General features: G+C 51.2%; 3 protein-coding genes across 3 annotated transcripts; 1 reads left to right on the forward strand and 2 right to left on the reverse strand.

The window, feature by feature from the left end:
* Positions 1-2,982: 2,982 nt before the first annotated feature.
* On the forward strand, positions 2,983-4,385 carry NEUTE1DRAFT_89140 (uncharacterized protein; the record flags this gene model as incomplete). Its single annotated transcript, XM_009856938.1, has 3 exons — positions 2,983-3,449; positions 3,509-3,606; positions 3,668-4,385. 3 exons carry the CDS (start codon positions 3,210-3,212, stop codon positions 4,383-4,385), a joined length of 1,056 nt encoding a protein of 351 aa, XP_009855240.1.
* Positions 4,386-12,657: 8,272 nt separating this feature from the next.
* NEUTE1DRAFT_70457 (uncharacterized protein) lies at positions 12,658-15,456 on the reverse strand (the record flags this gene model as incomplete). The annotated part of the gene is made up of 2 exons (XM_009856939.1): positions 12,658-13,292; positions 13,393-15,456. The coding sequence occupies 2 exons, from the start codon at positions 15,379-15,381 to the stop codon at positions 12,969-12,971; spliced, it is 2,313 nt and encodes a 770-aa protein (XP_009855241.1).
* Positions 15,457-17,335: 1,879 nt separating this feature from the next.
* NEUTE1DRAFT_125274 (uncharacterized protein) lies at positions 17,336-18,426 on the reverse strand (the record flags this gene model as incomplete). The annotated part of the gene is made up of 2 exons (XM_009856940.1): positions 17,336-17,643; positions 17,747-18,426. 2 exons carry the CDS (start codon positions 18,424-18,426, stop codon positions 17,526-17,528), a joined length of 798 nt encoding a protein of 265 aa, XP_009855242.1.
* Positions 18,427-19,954: the final 1,528 nt, after the last annotated feature.

The following is a 19,954-nucleotide window of genomic DNA, read 5'->3' on the forward strand; positions in this document are numbered from 1 at the left end:
CTACCACCTGTACGTCTGTTCGGGTACACCAAACGTCCACAACATTTTTTTTTCTTTTTTTTTTCTTTTCAATGAAAACCTGCGAACAAAACGATCATGTACACAGCGAGCGAACACCCCGTTGTTTCTGCAACACCAGCGTTACCGGCTATATCGCTTAAGCCTTCGAGGGAAAAAAGCAACGAGCTTGCGGTGATCGGTTAATGATCCAATTAGGAACAGCATTCACTTATCCTAGACGAATCACCAGATCTATCTCGAGTCTAGCTACGGTATCACCCCAAGATACACTCATAGCTGTGAATGGGGTCACGCACCTGTTGTGGACCAGGGCTTATCGACATCGATGATCTCGATTTTAGGGGTTCGTGTGGATAACGTCCTTTCTTTTCTTACAGCCAAGTACTCTGTTTACCTTTGGGGCATAATCCTGCACTCATGCATACCGTCGGTTGCACGACAATATGACCCGCAATAAGTTTCATGTCTTCACCATTTCTGTTGATGTCGTTGACATTGATCAGTGACGATACATGTCAAGCACAAGCACGTCACCGGGTTCCATGACTATGTATGAGACATTCCAATCTTTCAAGACGACGCTTCTTCCGGTATCGATCTCATGAAGTCTCGTGGAATTCTGAAGTACCAATCCTGCTTGTCAGTGCGTTCAACAATCATCGAGACGAACAAAGTCGTGATGACGATGATTTTATCGCCCCCTGCCTAGCACCCCAGTTCTTCGTCCAACAACGTTGCATCAATCCACCTAGCCAGTGGCCCACTCTGTTGAGGTACAGTACACTACGATCCAGCTTTCGACAAGCTTTTTCCTACGTAGCCTCTTCAGAGATCACTTATGCAAGCGCGAGAGACATTGCCCGTTCTAGCCTAGTGAGGTTGTGGTGATCAGCAAGACGGGGCTCAGAGGGGTTCAAGAACGAAGGGAAAGAAAAAGAAAAGGAACAAGATGTTTGAAGGTGAGTTCTCTGCTTCACCATCGACTTGTAAGAGTTCGGATCGAATCGCAAGGCGATGAATACTGGGGAGTAATGAAACACGAACAGTATCTCTATGCTTGAGCCCTGATTCGTATGCTGATGGGCTAGGCCCTATCGAAAAACTTGTTCACTGAAGTTTTCATCAGTGAGCGCTCGCTATTCAAGCTTGGCTGACGAATGAGCTTCGACATGTACATAGTCGGATGTTGGCTGTTATGGTGAACTCCGATTGTAGTGCGAAGTATCTCCTAACTTCCACCTGTCTCCGCAGTGGGGCTGGGCAGGCACCTTGGACAATTGACACTACCCCGATGTGCGACAGCAGAAATAGCTTCCAAGCATTCAATTGTTCGGCGGGCAGCCTTGATAGCAAAAGGAGGTTTTCGAGAGGATCCAGCATCAATGGAGGGAATCTTCCTTGTTGGGGATCACTCCATCGTGTGGTATGGCAACAAAACTTCAAAAGCGCACGTACAAGAACCCGAAGCTGGCCGAGTGACGGCAAGTGGGCACGGATGAGAGTTGGTGAGTTGGTGAGTTGGAGAGTTGGGGTACCGGCTGGTCTTCGAAGAATTTTGAATGATGGCTCTCAAATCACGACCAGGGTTGATCGAAGTAAAACGCTGAGCATACCCAACCCCGCGCAAGCAAATGCCTTCCCTTCCTGACCATCAGTCTGTCCCATTCGAGAACGATACACAACAGGTCCGTCTCCTTTCCCATCCCTAACAGGTATCAGTTCCTATTGACCCTGGTCGGCAATCTTCATTATCGATCCGTTGCGGTTCTAGGTAATGGACCAGTTGGCAGCAGACAAAAGCTCCAGTGCCAGGTCAAAACCGAGATCTTCGACTACACTACAGATAAGAACCAACAGGGTCGTCGAACAAGGGATTTTACGAGTAGTTTCCATAATGGGAGTGAGATTTCATCCCCTCGTCATCTAAACATCGAGGTACATTACACTACGCATCCAAGTAGGGTAGAGGTACAGAGCAGCAGTTCGCTCCAAAAGTGCTCCGCATATACCCACAAGGCGGGAATGTCAGCAACGTACAGCGGTCGCCGAATCCACCAGCAGATGGCTTACAGGTACACAGTCGACACACTGTCCCTTTGGTACAGGGTCCTCTATCAGGTACGTACATAGTACATCGATACCTACCTCTACCCGGTGTACAGATCAATGTTTAAAAGTTAACTAGCGCAATACTTTGCAACATCTTTCGACGAGGGAGAGGGCAAGAAAATCCAGTATTACTATTGGTTTAAACCTCCGCAAAGCCAGGCCAAGACCAGCGAGCGCCGCATCGAAACTTGACTCCATCCAGAGCGAGCAACAACGGACCAGACACTGTTACTCCAGGACGCTCGCCTGACAGCCTGAAGGTGGTAAAATAGAGTACGTTACAGTTAATGTACCGCGATACTGCACGGATTCGTTGATGCAAACGCCTACGTTGTGCAAGCCTTCTGGAAGCCAAACTTTCAGATTTGTATGGTATGAGGGTGCCAGCAAATGCAAAGCCCATTTCTCCCTCAACCTGTTGCATGTACTCCCTTGTCAGGGGAGTAGTAGAGGTAACTGGAGGGTAACTGGAGGACACCTGGACGAAAACCCACCCGCAGGCTCGGACGAAAGAACGAGCCGACCGTTGAATTGCCTTGGATGGTACCCGCGCCGCGCTGTGAGGGCTTGGAGCCCGAGAGAAAGTATCTCACTGTTTTGTGCACGGTGGTAGGGACAAAGCCCCCGGTCTGGTAGGCACCACCTCGCTAAATCCCTTTTACGGAGACTCCATCGCCGCTGTCTTGACCACTCGATGTTCGATAATCCTAGCGTGTCCCATTAATAATCCTCGAGTCAGTCCCGACCAGGGCTTATGCTCATCCCATTCTTCAAGTACACACTTGCAGACCAACTGTACCTTGCCCTTGTCCTTGGTTTCTTCTGGAATCTCGTTTTCATTTATATATCTACCGCTAGCCCCTCGTTCTCTGAGCTACTATCACTTACAACTCAGCCTGGAAGTCTTGCAGTTGCCCCTCCACAAAGTTGGACGACTAACACTACCTTACCTAAACATACGCCAAGAGAATCACTGACATCCTTTCGACGACCCATCTATTCGGCCAACAACCAACCAACAAGGAGCTCCACCACCTCACCCATCTTCCTGCTCTTCACAACAGTTGATCACATCCACAATGGAAGGCCTACCCACCCCACCGAACGAGGAGCACCTCAAAACGCAGGCTCCAAAGAGAACACACTCCAACTCCAAGGTTGTCAAGCCAGTACACCGCGGCGGCTCAAAACGCACCAGCGCACATGGACACCCGCAGTCCCCATCAATAGACAGCCACAGCCACAGCCATTCAGTTGGCGATGGGAGGCATAAGAGAGTGTGGAAGGCCTGTGAGAGGTGTAGAATGAAGAAGACCAAGGTAAATATGGGAGATTTCGAGGATTGAGCAACAGCTTTGTGCTGACATGTCTCGTCCAGTGTGATGGAGAATTCCCCTGCAAGAGGTGTAAGGACGACGGCCTAGTATGTACCGCCGGGACCAGGAAGAAGACCGAGTACAAGCAATTGCCCAGAGGGTATGTGAATGTGACAGAACAAGCGGTGTTTTTCAGGACATTGATTGACATGTTCAAACAGGTACGCTGAGGTGTTGGAAAACACGCAGTTTGCTCTCATCGCCACAGTCCACAAGCTTTATGCCATGGTACGGAGCGGACAACAATGGGACCTTGGTGAGCCGGAGCTCAACGACCGTGGCCAACCCGTCATTCACAACATTGCTTCCAAGCTTGGCTGCATCCGACCCAACAGCGATATGGACCTTCCTGTGCATTCCATCTTCCCTGAGGACGAGGCAGGTCTCGCCGAGCTCGCTAGACAGTTGGAGGAGCAGCAGAAGGCCAACGCCGCGAACAACAGCAGCAGCAACAACAAGCAGGACCGCGACTCAAGTAGAACCGACCGTGCCAGCTCATCAGAAGTTGACCACTCGGACTTTGAAGACTACCGCAAGACCTTTAACAACGGCACTGCCGTTACCATGTCGCCCGCAAGCCTCAGCTACGGTGATTTCGACATCGCCACAGCTACCCCTACTGATTCATTCCCCAGCCAGTCTCCCGTCGTGCCGCCTACCACTTTCCCGGCGACATGGCTCAGCCGTCCGACTTCGATGGACTTCTCAGCCCCGGATAATCTATCGTATCTCAGCATGGAGATGCTGAACCAGGGCCTTTACGAGTCCAACTTTGGCACCATCAAGCCCCACGTCCTTTCATGTCCTAACCCCGAGGTCATGATGGGGATGGGTGATCCGATGATGTACTCGGGCTACGACGCCGACCTGCGAATGTAAGCGATCGATGCATTCGGTATCATTACGGCATAAATGCCCTGGTACAGAACAACCAACTCGACAACTCCATATACACGCACATACGGACATGCACTACGGTGCATCACTACAATCAGTACATGGCATCATGGAATCGGGGTTAACGAAAAATGGCTACGCAAGCGACTCAAGGGTTTCAAAACAGTTCATTGGGTGGATCGGACAATTTGCTTAGGGGTTTCGGCAATACGGAGCAAGGCAGCATTTGCAAAAGGCGTATCAACAGACAAGGGGAACAACAACCAAATGGAGGGGTAGCTCGCCGTGATGACTTTTCATCAAGCACCGCAGCACAAGAGCAAACCTTGTTCACTTCTCTCTCTCTCTTTCTCTCCTAGAGCTAGAGAGAGTTATCTTTCATTACCAGTCATTCCAATTGGCGGCAAGGAGTTTATGGTGCACGTTGGTGGGTTGTGTGGCTTGGCTTCGCATTTTCAGGGAGAGATTGGGCTTCGTTGGCTTTTTGGCTTATACAGGTGTTGGATTTTGGACGGGTATTGGTCGGTTGGTAACCAGGGTTTGGGGGTGTTGGTTGGCCTTTTTTTTGGGTTTTTTGTTCTGAATGCATTGCATGGCTACTTTACCTTGCTTATCCTTAAAGAAGGATGGTCAATGTCAGCAAGCCCGAACGGGGTCTTTTTTCCTCGCCGTCTTCGCCTTTTCCAGGGTCTCACGCAGGTTGGGGGGGAAACCCACAGCCACACAACAAGTCGGTGGTTTCAAGTTACCGGACGCCGAGATTTGTTTTCTGCGTGTCTCCATAAGCGAGATGTTTAGTCACTTTTGCATTCAGTAAAGATACGATGCTGCGTACCTGCAGCTACAAATACAGCAGCGAAGTTTAACACCTCGGATTTACCAAAGTCTTGATCACTTGCTGTTTTCATAATCCTGCGTCTCGGAAGTAGTAATCTGAGAGCTGATTTTGCATAACTGCAGTCTTCGGTAATTGGTTAGGTCCGCCTTCACAAATAGTGTACATTCGCCCATCCTTCGGCGTTAACATAAATGTACCCTGCTTACATATTGCGCACCATTCCTGCTTCTATGCAAGTCAGCACAGCACAGCACTCAGGGTCCATTCAGACACGACCTTGCATTTGAGTGAGTCACTACGGGCATACACTGTGTACCGAGTAGTAAATCGGACACAAAGTACTTTGCTGTGTCGATATCTGTACACTACACTACGCTACACATGACAAGCGCCACAAGCCCCAGGACATTGAGTGAACCCATTATTTCATCAGTGCACTTTACTACGCGGTATGCATAACAAGAAAGAGCGAAACCTCCTTGCGCACAACAACGCGGAGCTAGATTCCGAAGAATCAAGATAGTGCGTAAGGATAAACTCCCTTTGCACGAATGTGATCACCATGGTAGACAAGGCTGTGGTAGTTGGCAGTGGCGCCGCAATGATATCAAGATTACACTACAGTGCCATAGATTTCAGTGTGGGTAGCAATTGCACGATCTGATTATCCTTGATCGCCATGACGCCAAGAAAAAACTGGTTGTGGTAGAAGATCTTCACTCGACACCATCCTCCTCTTTGGCTTGGTTGTTTGTCTTGATGACTTCTACACTAGGTTGGTATAAAATCCTGGAAATGAATCCCTTTGAGGCAAAGGTTGAACCAAAAAGTAAAAAAAAAATAACACCCGGACGAGGCACGGTGAAAACGCCACGAGCATGTGTTGTGTATGTACTATGCATGTGTATGTGGGGGCGGCACAGAGGCAGCAGCAGTTACCGTAAGGTGAGAATCAAACAGAGGTAGGTGATGATGATCGATCATGTTCACCATCAGCAAGCATTCAAGCCATCGCCGTCCATGTTGCACACACACACACACAGAAAAAAAACACACACAAGGTTTTTTGTGCCTTGCTTTGCCGCTGCTCGCTGCTCGGTCAAGTTCATATCCATCTGTGTATCTATCTTACCAATGGAGAAAGTAGTGTAGGGTGGGTGGTGGTTACCTACCTACTCGGCGGCGGGAGAAGAACAACACAAATCCCTTGTGTACTGCGTACATTATACACACTATAACACTGCCTTCAAACCTCGGACGGACGCATGTCCGGACCTTTTGTTACCGCGGCGTTCTAGAATTTGTTATCTGGATTGGGGAATCCTTGCCCGTCTTTGCCTTGCCCCCCCCACGTCTTCTCAGAAAGGGATCCTTTTTGAAATAGTGTTGGTTCATGGCTGGGACCCTTGCGTCGCATCCTTCAGCACAGACAGACAACCCAAATTCCTGGGTGGGTGAGTTAGTTTACCAGCTACCTAGGAAACAGTGCAAAAAGTTGCACACGACACGTGTGGCTGGCTATGAGGACCGAGACAGACAGCGAGATAGATCTTGTGAGCAAGCTGAGTCAGTTGAGGATCGTGCAGTGGTGTTTTTGAATTTTCAGGGACGGCCCATGGTGATACTGCTTCTTGACGTGGCTTGGGGGGGTTTTGTCAGAAAAAGGGATTCCACTTCACTTGGGAAGAAGGGTCTGGCCGCCTGGCGTGCTTGATAAGTGGGTCCTAGGTATAGCATAGTACTATGTATGGTCTTGAGGGGGATGGGGAGGTTCAGTTCCTGGACTGCTGAATGCGAATACATATATTTAAATCAGCTGTAAAAGAAAGAAAAAATCAAGACATGTGGAAATTCTCATTCATCTTCGACATTCATAAAAAGTCTCGTTACTCCAGTCGTCCACTTGTCGTCGTCTTTGTCCATCCAAAAAGTAACCTAGGAACGCGCATCATGCAACCCAACGTTGGTTCTCGGGAAACGGAGTTTGAGCACTGTCCGCTGTCCCGTCCCGTGTAAGTGGTAGTGCGCGTTAGCGCCTCCTGGCCGAATTCCCGGGTTGGGTCGTCTGCCCGCCCCCGTCCGTGCCCTGCGATTGGGCTGCCAGGGGCAGTTCCAACCTAACACCCGACGGACGCCCAGCAAATTCAACATAATGGGAAGAATGACGGAATCCCATGACAAATGTGCGACGGGACACCAGCGGGGTGAAAGAAAGAAGAAAAACTCTGTTTTTTTTTCTTCTATTCGGGTGGTGCACCCAGAAAATGGCATGACAAATGCCAACCACTCAAGATTTTTTATTGCTGACATATCAAAGGAACCTAGGTAAGCAGGCATGACGGGAAGAAAACTGTGGGGCCTCTGCCACGCGTGCGGTCGCCGGTCGGTGGATGGACGGTGACGGGCCGGCCAGCGGGCGATTGCTTGGAGGGAGCGGGCATCCATGTTGGGGTTTGGGTGTGTGGAGTTTTTAGGTTCAGTTGCGATTGCGGGATGAACTGCCGCACGGGCATCGGAAATAACACCGGTCATCACTGCAGCGAACCTAAAATCCGTTAACGAATTTATGTAGTGTATTGTGGCAGACAGGCAGGCAGTCAGCAGCGTTCCAGACAATCCAATGTTAAAAGAACAATATTCTCGGCATGACTCCTACCCGGTACACAATGAGGGATGAGGGATAAGAGAGCATAAAAATTTGTCCAAATGAATAATATGGCTCAGGGACCTGGCTGGGATGGGACCCCGTCCCCAACCCTTCTTTTCGCAACAGTATGTACATAGTAGTGTCTCATTCACCAATCATTTTGTCGTCCTGTTGGTCCTGTGCCATCAAAAGATTTCATCCATCGGCTCCTGGGCTTGGATCTCACCGAGTCTTTGGCGTGTCGAATGATATTGCTCGATAAATGCCCTAGCTTCAGGGACCATGTCTAAACTACATACTGCGACATCTTGGAGGAAACCCCTCCATTGTTTCATGGCCAGGAAATAAAACGGGATTGAACCGAGGTACGTTCGTGACAGCACAGCTTCGCATAATTTCCTGGTTTGCCAACAACCTGATGATGAAAAGGATTTTTTTTTTTTTCTAAAAAAAAAAAAAAGAAAAAAAGAAAAAAAAGAAAAAAAAAAAACTCGCACTCACTAGCTTGACGATCGCGAGCAAGGAGTAGTGTGAAATCTTTCTCACACTAGCCTCGGCCGAAGAACACTATCGCTCCTCCGCCTAGAAATTCATATGGGGAATCCTGGTGCAACACAGTATGTTTTCCGTAATACAATGCGTCGGTACTTGCGTCGCCGTCTCAACCACTTGCCCGCTGTTCTAGTGCTTCGTGATGACTTCACGTTGTCCCTCGACTATATTGTTCTTCTGCCGCACTAAGCTTCTACAGGTATTAACTCGTCTACATGGCTCAGTACACTGCCGTGGCTGTGCCAGACGGTCCACCTGCACAGGAACAGACCGCTCGATTTTTATGTCACTCAGTTTGTGCAAATGCGGTATGTAATGGTTCGGTTAACAGTGCCGGTTCCTGACATTTTTGGCCGATGTGACGGCGGCGACCACCAGTTTGGACTTCATATCCGAGGGATCACTGACCGATCAGCTCTCCCTTGGACGCTTCATCGATCCTCATGATGTATGACCCCCACTTATCAGATCAGCGACTTTTTAGGTTTGGATCGCATGTCCATGATGACGGTCCAGACTGCTGTTGCTGATGTACTATGCAACATTATTACTTTTTCCTTTCATCCTTTCGTCATTACTTGTTACGATCCTTCCAACATTGATACCAGTAAACCTGTGCGCATCTTTAAGGCTTTTTGGACTTCTTGGAGACTTGGACTCTTCTCGGCCCTTATCGTACTCCAACCACTCCTTCACATGCTCGCTTCAGGCATCTCAGCCCCATCTTCGGCTGTGTAATAACCGAATGAGTTCCATGCCTGGCCCCGCGCAGTTGGTGCTTGGCCCTGTCTTGTCTTTCCACTACCCTTCTTGTTTCCGCCCCGCTTACTATGCAGTACGTCCTTCAGGGCACGCCGGTGAGGGTACGTAATACGCGTAGTGTACCTGTGTTCTGGCGTGTGGTGTTGCGCTGTCGTAGTACGTGGCCTTGTGGCTCGGCTCCAGAGGCTGGTCGCTGGGGTAAAGTGGAATCTGAAACAGAACCTAACTGGCCCTAGCCTTATAGCTGTGCCGCCATGTACGGAGATGAGGTATGTAATAAGGAAATCATCTCGCAAGCTTCGGAATACGATGCCGAGTAGTCAAAGATATTATCGTCTTGTCAGGCTGTCGCTTGACGTTTCATAGCCTTGGGCCAACACGGCAAGGCAGAGAACTTGTGTGCTTTGCATCGCCTACCTACCTACACATGACATGCTGTCGTTGCGTTTTCCGTCTTTCCAGAAGGAACAGGAGAAATTGATCCAACCCGTCGCCCCGTCTTACACTACGCAGGATCAATGCATATGCAGTCATGAATATAGAGTTGGCGACATCAGCAGTCGAAATTTCCTCTTCAAGTCAATTCACGAAGATACAAGAAAAAAATCCAATCACCGTCAATCTTCTTGCCAACCCATCTTTCCAACAGAGTAACCCCTGTTGCACATCACTACCTATCAGATGCAGTTCTCAGTTTCACCTATCCATGATTCATCATGATGCCAGCGTCTCTTCCCCCGTTGATCATACTGTGTACAAGCGAAAAACCGCCCGCAGCACCAATGTGCCTCATTGAATGAACTTTACCCTATTCGGATGAAAAAGCTCAACCACGTTGGATGAAAGCAGGAGATTGGACGAGAACCATCGGCCAAGAACAGTGTCTATAAGTGTGTACCTAGAGGTACCTGAGTTTTGGAGAAGGGTACTTGGCGGTACCGTCACATCGAAATCGGGGATCGGAGATCGGAGTCGGGGATAGCAGAGAGCTCAGAGAACGGTCGTCGGTCGGCCGCACGGGTTGTTCGCGAGGCCCGACTTGATGTAACGTGGGCGTGGACTTATGCAAACGCTATTTACAAAGGATAAACCTTGTGCAGTTGGAAGGGGAAAAAAAATTGTGAATGGGTGGTTCACTTTTGACGGTTGCCGACTTCGGGACTTGGAGTCGGGTTGTACACAGCAAAAGTTGAAGGCGGGTTAGGGTTGAATAAGGGTGCCGTTCCCGTCCCAAATGCCGTTAACGCCCAACCTCCTCCTCCTCCTCCTCCTCAAACAATGACTCGGGGCTGAACAGCGCCTTGATCGTTAAACAGCGATGAGCGACATAAGGAATCAGGGGAAAATTCCAATACTAACAACTGTTGAAGTGGTTCAGCGTAAATTGACCAAACAAAGGCTGTCACGATCACCCAACCGCGTACACCCGCCACAACTTGTGGTCCAGCCACGTCCACAGCCTGTTGACAGCATTAGTCACTTACAGATAGATACTCCATCTTGTAGGGATAGAAGCTTCCCGTCACCACACGAATGAGATCTTTATTCCCCCTTGGCACTTTGTGAACGTAAAGAAGAATGCCCAAAGACGGGCCGAAGAAGCGCAGGAACAGTGTATGGTAGTATAAAACACGGCGAAAGATGCACTTCAACAGTCAACTAGGTAGAAACTAGGAAAAGCCCATGAAGCCAGACTGAGATAATTTGCAATTCTTTTCCTCGTTATCATTGATGATAGCTCAGTATTGTGCAAGCCACATCACTACGTGCCTCCAAAAGTTCTTTGTCTCAAAACCCTCGCTATCTATCCGTCCAAGCCACCAGACCTTTTCGTGAACCTTCCTCCTTTTGGACCTCTATCCTGGCTACCTCTACGTACCGAACTTACTTGCCGGTAAAGCGGTAAGACATCCATTCCTTCACCTTTCCCTTGAGGTTATCTGACCCCTTTTCTTGAATGTCTCCCTCTCACAGTACATAGTGTACCACAACCGCTTCAGTTCTGTCTCGCGCCTTTGTCCGTTCCGTTGGAAGTGGAAGTGAAAGTGAAAAACCTGTCCCTGGCTGGTCCGTCTTTTCGAAGTGGAAGTTACCGCAACTCCTTCCCGGCTACATACTTCCCGCTTCCCGCTACCCTACCTACGTGCCTGCCTGATCTATTGTTCCTCACCTAGGTACACATAGTGTAAATACCTCTCAAGCTAGTGTATCGCCCAACCTAAGAGATACCTACCCACCCACTTTACTTTATCCGCCCTTCCTTACCGAAACCCGTGTCTTTCTCGGGTTCTTCCTGGGTCATTCGGGTTTCACATTCCGCCATGTATCAAGGGCCGTCAAGCGCTGTCAAGCCACCAGATGTCAAGTGACGCAGAATCCGTGCTGTCTGTGAACTTAAGTGATCGAATCATGTTGGTAGCGCGGCTCGAGAGCATGCATGAATGGTGACACATACCGCCTGTGTGGCCCTGCGTGCGCGATCTCGCCGCGGGAAAAGTTCCGGGCCTCACTTACTCACTCACTCGATCGATCGAGGTACACTACCTTTAGTCTAGAGGAAGACACGCCCTTACGCCCCATACGCCACACACGCCAGGCGCCGCAAGAACAAGGTAGGTAGGTGAAAGAGGATTTACCCCTTTGGGATTAAGCCTATCGTGACGCCGTGGAGACCTCGGTTGACTGCCATTGATGAGGTGTAAGCTGTCCTGGCTGGAGATTACTAGGTAGAGGAAGCCAAGGTAGGTAGGTATACATGAACTGTTTGGGATTGGACAGAGGGAAAGAGGTGGGAAATGTATACAGTGTTTGGGGGTACTTTCATTTTTCTTCAATGTTCGAACAAAGGAGTGGTTCACCTAGGTATAGTGAGGAAAGCTTGTTGAAACTCGTAGCGGCTACGGCGTGGGATGTCGGCAGGGTTCAAGTTGGAGGGAGGCCAGCTACTCGAAAACCTCTAGGGATATCTGGGATGTTAGCAGGTGGCATGTTGACTGATGTGTTCTAGGGCACTTCTTGCGCTCTAGGCGAGATCCACTACCTCTACTTGTCTTAAGAACTTACGGTTTCATCATAGAGCAACATGAACTTTCAAGTTCGAGAGGGGTTGAGAAGATAGTTCTAGTTCCCAAGAAGATTAGTGAGGTCTCGCTCAAATGATCTATGTCTCGGGAAAATAGTTTCAACTGTATATGCGAGTAGATGTTTGTGATATAAGAGACAGTTGCTGGGTGTGGGAGCATTTATTAGGCAGTGACTGTGATAATGGTATGTTGTCTCACATTTTGGTGACATGAAGACGAAGCTGAAACCCTTCTGTTAGTCTGTTGTCGAAGAGTCTTTCTGTATGTGTATAACGGCGAAAGGAGCATGAGAGACTTAGGTTAATTGCAGCCAGTCCCTTCAGGGTATTTCTTCCCGCTTCACGTTGTGTGAATGAACCAACCTAAACAAGATAAGAAGGAGCCCGCCAGAGGGCAAAGATTTCATGACAATCCAATCTGTATAAAGAGAAAACAGAGTATGCGTATGGGAGAATTGGTATATCCATCGTAATCTAATCATCAGTTCCATCATTCACATTTCATCCAAAGCCATAACACTCATGATATCCCTTCCCAGTCATCAACCATCCATCCCTTCATTCATATGCCATGTACCGTTTCTTCCATCCCCACCGCTCAGTGGGTTCACCAAACCCATCTCGAGCATCATCCTCCCCTCCCACCTCAGACGTTGTCATAAAAAGAACCGCGGCGTTATTTTCCTAGAAATCGTCCGTCGGCCTCCTTTCAATCTTCTTGACATCATCCGGCATCCTGCTGACGCACAGCTGCCCGCAAAACTCTCCCCACTCGCCGCTGGTAGCCTCCTTGACGGCCTCCTGGAGATCCTGACCGTAGTGTTCGTGATAGGCCTTCTTGACGCGGGACATGTGGCCAGCATCCCAGTGGAAGCGGACCAATCTCGAAATCAACAGCTCGCGCCGCAGCTCGTCCCGCTTGGACAGGGTTAGGGCGTGGTTGAGCAGCATGGCGTCGCGAACGGGCTTGTTGATGACGCCGTTGAGGATGTGGGCTAGGACTTCTCCCTGTTTTGTTTTTCGTCTCCGTTAGCATTTCGGAGGAAAAAAAAAAAAAAAAAAAAAAAAAAAAAAAAAAGGGAGGAAGAGGAAGGGAATGAGTACGTACGACAAGATTCCCACTCTTCTTCAACGCATCCCTAGCAAAATTCGCCCCCTTGTACGTCTCCTTATAAACCCTCATCACCTCCTTCAAGTGCGTCTCACTCCTCATCACCACAATCGCCAGCATGGCCGACTCGCCCCCCCTCTCGGACTTAATCGCTTCCCTCAACGTCCTCACATCATCCGCCACCAGCTCGAGATCCAGTCTCACGGGGTGTCCAAACCGATCCACATCCTCCTGCCTCTTCTCCTCCAAAACCATCAACACCGCCTTCTTGAACTTATCCTCCTTCAACTCCATCTTCATGCATTTCACAAGACTATCCCCGTACTTTTTGTCTGAAAACCCTGCCTTGATTTTGCAGATTTCCTCATTCGTCCTGCCCATCAGACTCTCAATCAACAACTCCCTCCGCGTCTTATCCCCGTGGTACCAGAAATTCGCCCAATACGCTTCCGACTCCCACCGGCCCAGCGCCACCGTATAGCACGCCTTCATGAGCGTCGGATCCTCGTCCTTGAGCCGCGCGCGGATGTGCTTGGCGATATTGACACCCCTGCGCTCGGCGCCGGTTTTCACCAGCCGCTTGTACTCACCCCGCAGGTCCATGACCTGCTCGTGCGTGAGGCCCGGTAAGATCTCAATGAGGACGGGCGTGTCGGGCGCGCGGCTTTCGCCCTTGAGGGCATTGGCGAGGCGGGCGGCGTCGTCGATGGGGTCGTGGAAGCGGGCGCGACGGGAGTGGGTGCGGGCGTGACCTTTCTTTTCACCACCGCCGCTGCCGCCTCCCTTGCGGTGATACTCGTCGTCCGACGAAGAGGAGCCGTAGAGGGGAGATAAAGGCTCGACGAAGCTGTACGAGGAACCGTTGGGACCGGGTTGGGTGGGGAGCATCAAGGGGGAGGGCATCGGGGACATGGATTGGTAGGTGCCGTGATAGGATTCGAGCATTGGGGAAGCGGGCGCGTTGGCGACAGAGAGGTTGCCGTTGGACATGTGAGGGTTGTGTCCGTTGACAGAGAGGAGGGACATGCGGTTGGTAGGCGGGAGCGGAGACTTTTCGCGGCCGGGACGCATGGCGGACTTGAGGGGGAGTTTGCCGTCGTCTTCGTGGCGGCCTCGACCGGGTGAGGAAGGGTAGCCGCTGCCGCTGACGTGAGGAGGCTCAATGGTGACGACGCTGGGAGCATCGATACGGCCTCCTTTGCGGTCGTCGGAGCGCAGATCGTAGGCGCTGCTGATGCTGATGTTCGGGCTGTGGGTGCGGCCGCTGTGACGGCCGATGGGCTCGCCGTACTTGTCGTCGGGTCTTCCAACACCCGCATGGTAGCTAGACGGACGAGGACGGTGGTAACCCGGTGATGGCGGCGTCTCTGGACGCTTCCCGTAGGCAAGATCGTCCTCAAGTCTGTCCTTTTTGCGTTGCTGACGCTCCCTGCTGGAATCTCTGTCCCTGCCCGAGGTGCTGGGCGCGCGGCCATGACCATGGAACGAGTCGCGTGACCCATGTGGTGATCCTGTCGAGTCGGCCGAAACAACGGTGGTGGCATATTTGGGCGGAAGATACATGCCGGCAAACTCACCCGGGCGCTCCCTGTTGATGTTCTTTCCCCAATCCGAAGACTCTCTGGGATCCGGTCTCCTGTCACGGCTCTGTGCGCGAAGGCGCGACTGATCTCTCACCCGTTCACGCGAGGGCGACCGCTCACGCGGCCTGCCTAGCGATGGCGCTGACGCATGATAGCTGCTGTGGTAGTAATCGCCGCCGCGATTACCAGCGGAAGGCGGGTAGTTGGCGAGCTGTTCATACGCAAGGGCAGGGTCAACGTCGCGATAGTTGTCGTTGGCTGGCGGGTACACACCGGCTTCGACAATGTTTGCCGAGGACGTGCGGACGTGGCTCCGCGGCCGGCGGTCCTCGTCCTCCCGGCGGCGATCTGCGGGGGAGCGGGACCGCCCGCCTCGGCTCCGTTCGTCCACTTGTAGGGACATGCTTTGATGCTGGCCGTCAAAAGTCTGTTGCTAACTCGAGTGTGGGAACCTGATTTCGGGTTGGTTTGGTCGATGACTGACAGACTCGGTTTATGCAGCTGGAATCTGGTCCAAGTAGCAAGGTGGTGTAGGGCTGATATCGAATTTTGCGCGACTCGTCTTGGGAGTTTCAGGGATCAGAAATCTGGGGGCTGGTGAAAGTGAGGGGTCACTTCTTGGCTTTCGCGATCTCCTATTCTCTTGTAAACAAAGGCGCAAAATGGTCCAGGATCAAGTCGCACACCAACACGGCAAAACTTGTCGGTTCCTGCGCAAGCTTAAGAAAGAAGCGCCAAAGAGTAGTCCGACTTGGAGAAGCTAACGAGACGTGCAGAACATGGACAACGGGATCTTTAAAAACAGCACCAAAGAACAGAAGAGGCTGAGAAAAGATGCGCCGGTACCGAGGGGGCAAGACGCAGGAGGGCGGGGTTGGCATGCAGCAGGCCATGCAGGGTATATGGAGCCACTAACACGGCTCCGGAGCGTGCGTGCTAAGATGGATCAGATGAAGTGTGTGTGGACGGGCTGAATATGCACCGCGTATCAGAGAGGAATGTCACTGCCTGGGTGGTTGGCTGGATGATGGCGCTTACTGGCACTGTTGTTGGCTAGCACATGTCGGCCATTTGCTCCGTTGGCCTTTCTTTTTTCCATCATACTATCCTCATCTTCATCTTCTTGTAGACAAGGCGACCACGCCAGCTGGCGGCAAGACGCAGGAAAAGACGGGAGGATACCAGCAGGAACAGGTTAAGACACCAGCGTTGCGGCCCGTTAGGATCCCTTTGCAGAGAAGCCCGTGTGTCTTGGATGTGTGGGCGTGTCTTGAAACACCACGCTGGAGGGTGACAGAGGGTGGCAGTCAAGGGTGCTCCGGTGCTTCTGCCACACATGCTCTACCAGTCTGACGGATGGTGTGTTGGCAGCAGCCCTGTCGGTATTCAGCTTTCCCTTTCTCCGCGGTCTTTGACCAATGGCGTGTTGCAAAAGCGGCCGCGAAGACTAGCGAAGGCTGGATGGACCATCACGTTGGGTCTTGGCTTTCCCGCACTCCGGCAAGAGGTCACCTCCATTACAACCAAAAGCCATCATGTGAGATCTGGGATGGTGCTGGGAAGGCTGCTTTCCGGAACATTATAAAGCATGTCATGGGATTATTGAGGTTGTGTTTGTGTAAATTCCCAAATTGAACAAAGGTATAACAAGGCTGTGAGCAGTCTAAGCCTTCAACGGAGGCTCGAGGACGAAACCGGGATTATCAAACAGGTTTATATGTCGTATGCCAACTGCGAACAGAGAATGTTTTTATGTGGCATCGAGTGATAGGTGCCGTTTGGTTATGGTGTACTTGAGAAGTCTTGGTCCTCTGTTGCGTGTCACTCATTTATCGCTGCTGACTTGGCAATTCAGTTTGGTTTGTTGACTCCATTCAGCGCGGGAACCACCAGAACGTCTGCTGTAATGTATTTGCGGTTCCCGTCTGGTGAATGCTGCTGACGACGCTGCCAAGACCATTTGGTCGAATGCCAAGACATCATCCGCGACGACCGGATCGGATATCATATGCTGCCCGAGGAGAAAGCCGAAGGTTCCGGATTGCGAAAATCCTTTTGGTTTGCGCCGAGTATAATACTATCTGTCGGATGCCATCTTTCTGCACTTTCCTTTTCTCTCGTCGACACGAAATGCGGGTAGCAATGGGAATCGGTGGAGAAAACGCCAACATGGAAAAGCGAGAGCATGTCGATCAGTCGCCACCACAGTCCATCGACAACGAGCATCCAATCCACGGAGATACAATTGGCGCATCAGAGACGTCCATGTGTACAGTCAGTCGACAACGACAAGAGTTATCCGGCCCGAGCGAAGGATTCAACCCCCGAGTATCCGACACAAGAAACGGCATGCATCCCAAACCGATGATATAAGATTCAAAGTCAAAGAAAAAGCTGTCCGATATGCCGCCCATTTCCTACGATCCAAAACGCCCAGATATGCATGCACCTTCATTCGCCCCACTCCACGATTCCATCCGAGGTTCCACCTGGACGACATGCCCTCATTCAGTTTTTTAGCTCTTTCCATTCCAAATATCCCCGACCTCAACCGCTCTCCGACTTGACCAGGACCGAATTATCCCGAAACGACTTGGGTTTCGTCTCTGTCTCCTCGGCCAACTGAATGGCGCCCTTCCGTTTCGATGAGAACATGTTTCTTACACTATCATACCGACGAGTCAGCGGGGCCTCTGTCGACGATGCAGATGGGACGGGAAAAGATGGAGGGTTGACGTAACCCGGGAGATGTGGCGAGAACAACTAACCTTCGACAAACAGGACCCCAAGTTTCGACCACGACGACAACGAGTAGGAAGGCCGACACCAGGAATATGACCAGCACATCATCATGATCGCGGGGTTTTTCGACATAAAAGGGGCACGGTGATGTGCCATTGGACGGTTGAGGCGATGACGACAACGAAGAGGACGACGACGACGACGAGGGCGAAGGTGGCGACGGCACTGGCGAAGGTATCCCGATGCTCAACTCCCCCATTTCCGTAACCGAAACATTATTTGCCTTCTCGTTGCCAGACGATACCGATACTGGTTTCTGCTTGGGGTTGGACGCTTGTTTTGAGGGTGGCTGCGATGATGAAGGTATCCCGACTCCCAGCTCCCCCAATTCCGTGATGACCAACACCGGGATATCCTTCCTCGCGTTATCGACAATCAGTGCCGGTCCTGAGCCATGCTTCTTCTTCCAATTATCCCATAAGGAGTTGAATGAACGTTCAGCCTTTTGGAGGATCGGACCGGGAGCAAGGTGAGAGGTAGCAAGAACAAAGGCTTTATCGGACTTTGGATCTCGACCGGAAGCTGCGCTGCTCGGCACATTCCTGTTCGGTGAAAGCAGGATATTATCACCGGCCATCCACGGTACCGGCACGCATAGCGCCATATGTGCCATAGCGATGGTGGTGAGAAAGGTAGTCGACTTCATCGTGTGACTTGATGCACGGGCGGCTGTAAATGGCCAAGGTAAGCGGGCCGAGATCTTGTGGGCGGGTCCGATCAACCGGGCGCCCTTGGAAGTGTTGTTGGGAAGATGGAGTTGTAGTGAAGGCGCGGGACTTTATGATCTCCGCGATACTTCCCGACGACAATCGCAAGATCCAAGATTGAGGTGTGATTGATGATATGACTATCACAGCGTTCGGCGTGTCCGGGGGTATCGAAAGCTCGCCTTCGTGATTGTATTATGCCGCAGTGCCCTTATACATGCGCGAGGTTGCACCACTGGCTAAAGCAACATACAGCCACGGTTTGTTGGCTTTTCGATATGTGACGCAGGCCGCAAGGTGGCAAGCTGTAAAGGCAAGCAGGGCGCAAGCAGAAAGGGTGAGGTAGAGGAATGAGGACGAATTACAAGAAGAGAAAGCAGACGGTGGGCCGTTGTCAAGAACAACACAGCAGCTGGTGGTGTTTACGTTGGGCCGGTATATTGAGAGGATGGCTGGCTGTGCAGAGCTTAGTGTCGTGAAGGATTCGCCAATGGGGACAAGGTGCCATCTCGTATGTATATGCCGTCGGCGTCCCTCATCTCATCCAATTTGGAGCCCAGTCCAATGCTGTGCTGCGCAGAACCGCAGTTTTCCCTAGCATCCCATTAACATGCAACGCCTCGGCGTGACTGTTTACCGTTTTACAGGGGTGTCCAAACCTTGTTCCAACCACTTCCCGCTCCATGTGCGTCGAAACACCACGGCAGTCCCGCTCCGGATCTCGAGGTTTCACCCAATCACCTGGCGCCATTGATGCTTTTATGATCGGCGTTTTCCAATCCGGGAGGCTCTTTTGGGCAAGGCGTTTGCGTGAAGGACCATAAGAGAAGGACAGTGACAGACAAGAGGTAGCATCGCAGACGTGATGGTTGACCAAAATCGGGAGGTTTTGCGTCGGGTTCCGAAACCTTGCTCGGCTCAGAGGAGAGGCTATGCAACATGGTCCAAGAGAGATGGGGATCTGGACGCCAGTGGACCGGACCGACCGCATATGGCAGACAGGGGTGATGGAGCAATGGTTGGTTTCCTCGAGTTGGCTGTTGGTTCCCCTTCAGACTCTCCCTTGATGTTACCCGACCGAGAACGCCTTCGCTTGTTCCCATAAACCGTCACTCTCCTCAGCCTCAGCTTCCACGCCTGCGGGGAAATCCTTTGCGTGAGCAGGTCACACCTTTCTGCTGTTCGTATTCCCCCAGATGGCATTCGATGTTTGTCCGGGGCATGTTAATTGCATGGGGTGGGGTCTCGTTGGTGACCATCCCCTCTCGCCCTCGTATAGATTTAACTAGACCATCGCTTGACCCTTAGCTCCCCGTACGTTTCAAAGGAGCATAGAGTGTCATCAGGAGTGCTGCTGAAGGAGGTACTTGCATTGCGGCAAGTGTAAGCGAGTGTGAATGAAGGTGTTGCGGACCCGTCAAGATATCAGGGACCAGGTGCAGGGCATGGTTGGTGATCAGATAAGTC

The sequence above is a fragment of the Neurospora tetrasperma genome (genome assembly GCF_000213175.1).
Source record: "Neurospora tetrasperma FGSC 2508 unplaced genomic scaffold NEUTE1scaffold_81, whole genome shotgun sequence".
Classification (NCBI taxonomy): domain Eukaryota; kingdom Fungi; phylum Ascomycota; class Sordariomycetes; order Sordariales; family Sordariaceae; genus Neurospora; species Neurospora tetrasperma.